This window comes from Oryctolagus cuniculus, chromosome 6, assembly GCF_964237555.1.
Source record: "Oryctolagus cuniculus chromosome 6, mOryCun1.1, whole genome shotgun sequence".
Taxonomy (NCBI): Eukaryota; Metazoa; Chordata; class Mammalia; order Lagomorpha; family Leporidae; genus Oryctolagus; species Oryctolagus cuniculus.
In genome coordinates, this window is record NC_091437.1 from 13,057,642 (window position 1) to 13,064,216 (window position 6,575).

General features: G+C 55.1%; 1 protein-coding gene across 4 annotated transcripts in view; it reads right to left on the bottom strand.

The window, feature by feature from the left end:
* CEP120 (centrosomal protein 120) overlaps positions 1 to 4,732 on the bottom strand; it is a 68,174-nt gene extending 63,442 nt beyond the window's left edge. For 2 of the 4 annotated variants that reach the window (XM_070076047.1, XM_002710153.5), the window contains exons 1-2: positions 4,593 to 4,732; positions 4,287 to 4,367 (exon numbers count right to left, since the gene is read on the bottom strand). In XM_070076047.1, the coding sequence (XP_069932148.1) occupies positions 4,287 to 4,335 (49 nt within the window). In that variant the 5' untranslated portion in view covers positions 4,336 to 4,367; positions 4,593 to 4,732. Of the gene's footprint in view, positions 1 to 4,286; positions 4,368 to 4,547 lie in introns of all 4 variants that reach the window. The other 2 variants (XM_070076048.1, XM_051844123.2) reach the window with 2 other exon arrangements.
* Between the last annotated feature and the right edge of the window lie 1,843 nt (positions 4,733 to 6,575).

Sequence of the window (6,575 nt, forward strand, 5' to 3'; positions counted from 1 at the left end):
CTGAGGGATCACCTGTCTGTACCTCATACAGAACAGCTGCCTGAAGAAATGGGAAAGCTAATTAGCTCACTTGGTTAATCCTCCCCCTGTGGCACCAGCATCCCATGTGGGTGCCAGGTTCTAGTCCTGGTTGCTCCTCTTACAGTCCAGCTCTCTGCTATGGCCTGGGAAAGCAGTAGAAGATGGCCCAAGTCCTTGAGCCCCTGCACCCGCAAGGGAGACCAGGAGGAGGCACCTGGCTCCTGGCTTCGGATCGCTCAGCTCCATCTGTTGCGGCCATTTGGGAAGTGAACCAATGTCTCTCTCTCTCTCACTGTCTGTTACTCTACCTGTCAAATAAATAAAAATCTTAAAAAAAATTTCTTGCACCTGAATTTTCCCATTATTTTCCAAATCAGCTAAAGAAAAATAAACACTCATAGCACATTCACTCTGTTCTCAAAGGACAATGCCATGTATGATCAAGAAATATTAAAATATTTTATCTATACATCACTTTTAAAAAAAATTTTTTTTTATTTATTTGAGAGGTAGAGTTACAGACAGTGAGAGACAGAGAAAAAGGTCTTCTGTACTTTGGTTCACTCTCCAAATGGCCACAACGGCCGGAGCTGCGCCAATCCAAAGCCAGGAGCCAGGCACTTCCTCGGTCTCCCATGTGGGTGCAGGGGCCCAAGCACCTGGGCCATCCTGGGCTGCTCTCCCGGGCCACAGCAGAGAATAGGATTCGAAGAGGCGCCACTGGGACTGGAACTGGCGCCCAAACCACTGCACCGCGGTGCCGGCCCCTATGCATCACTTTCAATTTGTACCGCTTAACTCCATGACTTAATGAAGGCCTGTTCAAAATTAGATATTATCTGAGACGGTGGGCTGCAAAAAGAGCAAAAGAGAGCTCACCCTCCAAGAACTGTGGGCCTGACGGGAAGAATCAAAGAGAAAGGTAAAGAACACCAAAGCAGCAGCACTGGAAACCCTGCGCTCTCTTCCAAGGTGCGAGGAACTGTAGCCACGGTTAAGTAAAAACCCACACCTCGACTGCAAGCCATGTGAGCTGCAGTCCCAGCTCTCAGATGTCTCAGACGCCTCACTCTCAGCCCACAGGAGCCTCTCAGGACCCCACTTCTGCTATCCTAAGAGTACTAAGCTCCCCCAGGGATTTCACATAGAGCAAAGAGCTTGTATGTTCAGTCAGGCTACCCTAACGATATCGGCCAACAAGCTTTAAACAAGAGGAAGTGCATCCAGTGCGGCTGTTCCTTCTCAACACCTTGTGCAAACACTGCCTCTTCTCCCTCGGGATCTAGGACTCGGCCCCACGTTTGCTCATGGTGCAAACTCAGGCACCATCTTCTGAACAAAGGGCATTTCTACAAGTGCTGTCAGGGAAGTGCAAGGCTGGGAGTGGACGAGACAAAGAAAGATTGGAAAAGTAGCAAGACACCTACCACTGGGGCCACGCGTGCCATTCTAAGAACTACGGACATTACGCTTAAGGACACAGGAGGATTTTAGCAAAGTACGATTTTCATGTTTGAAAGAATACCTCCAGACAGTACTGGGGGCAGCTGCTGTTTCTGGAAGGGAAGACAACACTCAGAAAACAAGTACTGAAAAGATCACAGTGGGTAGGGGGGTCCTCCAACAAAGGCAACAGCGATGGAAACTCGTCCATTCAACAGTCTGCATGTAGCTCCTGCTAATACTTAAAAAATGAAACCACTAACACTGGATACCTATTTGGAATTGGGGATGGAGACACAGCCTGGATGACAATGAATCCCAGGTTCTTGGTTTGAGTCAACATTGTAGCTACCATGAATGGAAGCACAGACACACAGGAACAAGTTGAAGCGTGGACCACAGCCAGTTGTGTTTGTAGCAACAACGTAACTGACAGCCCTGCCTCCAGCTTCTATCCTGCACAACTCTACTGACCTTGAACTGACCTGGAGAAAAGCATTCTACTGAGAACTACACGCTGCCTACTTATCATGGTATTCCTGGTCACCTTGCTAACCCATTCCACGTCCTACTGTTCACGCTCATTGCCACCTCGGCCTGGGTTGTCCAATCACCCAGAACGACCTTCTATCGTCACCTAGCTAAAGCTTACTCATAGCTGAAGATACTTCCGCCACCCCCACCTCAATGCCAAACCTGCCACATAGATGTCATGCATTTTTGATATCTTTTCAGTTTATTTCAAAGACAGAGACAGAGAAATAGACGAAGAAAGATCCTCCATCTGTTGGTTCATGGCCCAAATGCCCACAACAGGCAGAGCTGGGTCAGGAGCCTGGAACTCAACTGGGCATGTCTTATGTGGGTAGCAAAGACCCAAGTATTTGAGCCATCATCTAGCTACTGTCTCGTAGCGTGTGTAACCGCAGGAAGCCGGGTCAGAAGCTGAGGAGCCAGAATTCAAACCAAGTACTCCAGTCTAGGAAGGAGCCATCCCAAACAGCAACTCAGCTACTGCAACAAATGCCCGCCAGTGCCGTCAGTATCATACCACATCTCGTCATACTCGTGTACCGTATGGCACCTTACGTTGATCTCCCCACACTGACAGCCTCTACATCCCTGAAGGGGGAGGAACGTCCAGGCCCTGCCAACGCAACCACAGGTGGGATTTAAAATTCAATCCATCTACAGCCAGTTAATCTTGATGTTGATAATTTGCGTGGCCCCTGAATGTTGCTACAAATACCCAAATACCCAAATACCCCTTTGCAGAAAAAAAGGTTCCCACATGTACTTTAAACAGCCATCTACCTGGGAACACCCTGATTCCTCACGGCTTCCCGTCTCCTGCTTAACAATTCACAAATTCAGATTTACAATGTTTCCTTCCCTCTCAGCCCCAGACAGTACCAGGACTCCAGCAAACTCCCTCCCTGGGAGGTGGGGACAATCTAGCTGCACCTGTGGCCCTGCCGCACAACTGCTCCTCCATTTACCTAATAACTTCCCTCCCCCTCTGTGGCTCAGTGCAGGGTTCTTGGTGCTAATTCCTCAGTGCTCTTTAGCTTTCTGTTCCCAGGGTTTCAAGACTCAGTCTTCCCACCAGATGCTCAGTTCCCGGGGGCCAGTGCTCGGTTTCACTTTTCCCAACCCCTCATCTGAGACAACACCTGGTTCTGAACTGCGGACTTGCAGTCAGCTGGTACAAATCAAAGTGATGTGCAGACAGAACTGTTTCTTTTTTTCTTTTTTTGACAGGCAGAGTTAGTGAGAGAGACAGAGAGAAAGGTCTTCCTTCCGTTGGTTCACCCCCCAAATGGGGCACTTGGGCCATCCTCCACTGCCTTCCCTGGCCACAGCAGAGAGCTGGCCTGGAAGAGGGGCAACCGGGACAGAATCCGGCGCCCCGACCGGGACTAGAACCCGGTGTGCCAGCGCCGCAGGCGGAGGATTTGCCTAGTGAGCCGCGGCGCCGGCCCTGTTTAGTATTTCTTGATTGCACAGGGCACTGTCTTTGTGAACAGAACGCATACATGCGCTCACTTTAATTTGCAAAGTACTGGTAACTGAGTCAACAGGAACAGTACGGCCCAAGTACATCTGTTTTTGCTCGTCTGCCTTCCCAGGACTTTAGGCGACTGTTGTGCACAAAGTATACAGACGGGGATACCGAAAACTAGGGAATCACGTTTAACCGTGTAATTCTGAGTTACCGAGATGACCCACACTCAACAGCCGGAGCCTGGACAGCGACTCTGACGTCACGGGACACCTGCTCCCAGCCGCAGCCTCGGGCTGCTGCACCTGCAGGGCCCCCATCCCCTGCTCAGCTCGGAGCCTGCAAGGTGCAGCCTTCCTTCCGCAACACCCGACAACTCCCGGACCGCCTCGGGCCCTCCAGAAAAGCCCCCCTCCCCGGGCCGGAGGTAGGGCTCCCCTCTCCCACGCACAGGGAGACACCGCCAGCGGACACGGCCGCTCCCACCGGCCAACACAGGACACTCAGCTCTACACCTGCTAACCGCCGCGGCGGGACGCCCCCGGAGGCAGGGGTCTCCCGGGCGGGGGGTGGGAGAGGGCGCCGGCCCGAACGTGCGCCCTGGGCACCTGGCAGCCCCCCACAAGGCGGCTTCGCAGGGCCATGGCTCCTTCCACGGTCGCGCTCCACACCGGAGCACAGACAGGCGGGCCCGCAAGCGCAAAGACCACCCGCTCGCCAGGTGAGCGCACCCTCGGGCCACTCGGGCAGCCGCGGGGGCGCAGGCCGGGGTCGGGGTCTCGGGCAGCCGCGGGGGCACAGGCAGGGGTCGGGCCCTCACCTTCCAGGATGGACACGACGATGAGCAGCTGGTCGGACTTGGAGACCATGGTCGCGGCCGGCGGCCCGCAGGCGGCGGGGTCTGCGGGCGGGGCAGAGGGTCTCCGTGAGGGCCGGGGGGTCCGGGACCCCCGGCAGGGTCCCCACCGCCCGCCCGCCCACAGCCCCTGACGCCCCGACACCGCTGCGAGGCCGGGACCCGCAGCCGCCGCCTCAGCGCGCCCCGGCTCCCCTGCCCCACGTCGGCAGCCCAGGCCCTAACCCTGCCCGGACTGTGCCGCGGAAGACCAGCCCGCCGCCCGAGGACCTTTTGCCGCCAGTCAGCCGCTTTTCAAACGCCCGGGCAGCCGCCGCGGCCTGCGCCGCGCCGCACTTCCGCCTAGCAACCAGGCCCGCAGGCCCAGTGCCGCCGGGAGGCTGGAGGACCAAGGGCGATCGAGATCGGGGCCGGCGAGGATAGAGCGCCCGAAGGCCCGCCTCGCCTCCCGCTCGCTTCCGGAGCCCCAGGGAGAAAGCGCGTCCATGACTTCACAGCGCCCCCTGCTGACCTGAGCGGGGAGAGGCGGGCGAGCCGAGCGGCCTCACCGCGCAGGCGCACTGCTGCCGGACCGGCGAGGCTAAGCATGGCGTATTGTGTGGTGGACGGCCGTCCCCAAACGGACACGTATGCCTGTGGGAAGTAACACACTCGCGCACGCCTGCCGTGCGTTGAGGGGACGCGCCTCAAGGCTACTTAAAAAAAAAATGTCGTAGAAAAATAATGGCTGACTCCTCACGCAGCCGCCCCAGCGTCCATTCGGCTCTGACTGTGGCCGCGGGCGCTGACGTCAACGCCCCAAGAATTTCCTGCACCTCCGAAATCCCCGAACAAACACCACCACCGTGGCGTGCTCGGGGAGGCGTCCGGGCGCGGGCAGAGCCCGCGACGCCTTCCCCGCCGGCCGGCCCGTGGCTGCGCGGAATCTTGCGGAGCTCGGACCGGACGCCGCCTGCGCCCTCCCGCCGCCCCGCGGTTCCTAACCCGGTTCCTAACCCAGCCCGAGTGTCCGTTCTGGAAGCCGAGGACCTGGCTCTGGCCCCCTGTTGGCTTTTCCATCCCCTGTGTTTTGTTCCCCCAGGAGGAGGAGGGTGTGGAGGCCTGCAGGCTTCCTCCCCAGCCCCCTGGGGCTCTCCTGAAGTGCTTTCGTCTCGGTCCGCTACGCAGGCACCGTGAAAGCAGCCAGGATCCAGCCAGGCTCGCACGCCGACGCCGGCACCAGCTGCAGCAGTGACCAGCTCCACTCTGCATGGTGCAGTATTTTGAAGGAAATCCCTACCCGACTCATCTCTTGTTAGGCACATCTGAAAACACTAAGTGTTAACCACAATTCCATGATTACACGCCCAGAATTAATTCCGTACTATCATTACACAGCTGCCAGACTTCAGTGTCTAAAGTTTTTCAGTAGGTTTGATTAAATCGGGGTCCAAACAAGTCCGGAACACCATGCGCTTGTCTGATACATCTCTTGTTTCTTTTAATCTAAGAATTCATTCCTGCATTCTTTTTTCTGCCTTAGTTTACCAAAGCGTAAATCCTGTTGGTATGATGGCCATGCTGTCATTGAACGTAGCCTCTGCTGAGAAATCTAATAAGCATGTTCACTGTGACAACGTTTCTAATAGGTTGGGAAAGAATCAGTGGCAACAAGAAAAGTATATGCGAAAAGAGTAATCAGCATTAACTTTATATAAAGCGAGAACCAAAAATCTCCAACTTTGTGTTGGGGACCTAGGGAACCTCTACCTGTCAAATTCCAGGTAGCCTCAGACAAACCATTTTACCTCTTCGAGCCTTGGTTTCAGCTATAAAATGATGGCATACAGCCGGCGCCGCGGCTTAATAGGCTAATCCTCCGCCTGCGGCGCTGACACCCCGGGTTCTAGTCCCGGTTCTCCTCTTCCAGTCCGGCTCTCTGCTGTGGCCTGGGAAGGCAGTGGAGGATGGCCCAAGTGCTGGGCCCTGCACCGGCTTGGGAGACCAGGAGGAAGCACCTGGCTCCTGGCTTCGGATCAGTGCAGCGCCAGCCTTAACGGCCATTTAGGGGGTGAACCAACGAAGGAAGACCTTTGTCTCTCTCTTTCTCTCTCTCTCTCTCTCTCTCTCACTGTCTAACTCTGCCTGGCAAAAAATTAAAATAAAAAAAAATGATGGCATACAAGATTTCTTAGTTTAAGATTTAAATATAGTAAACATCACTTGATTATTATGTTTTACTTGTTTGAGCAGCAAAGAGAGAGAAAGAACTCC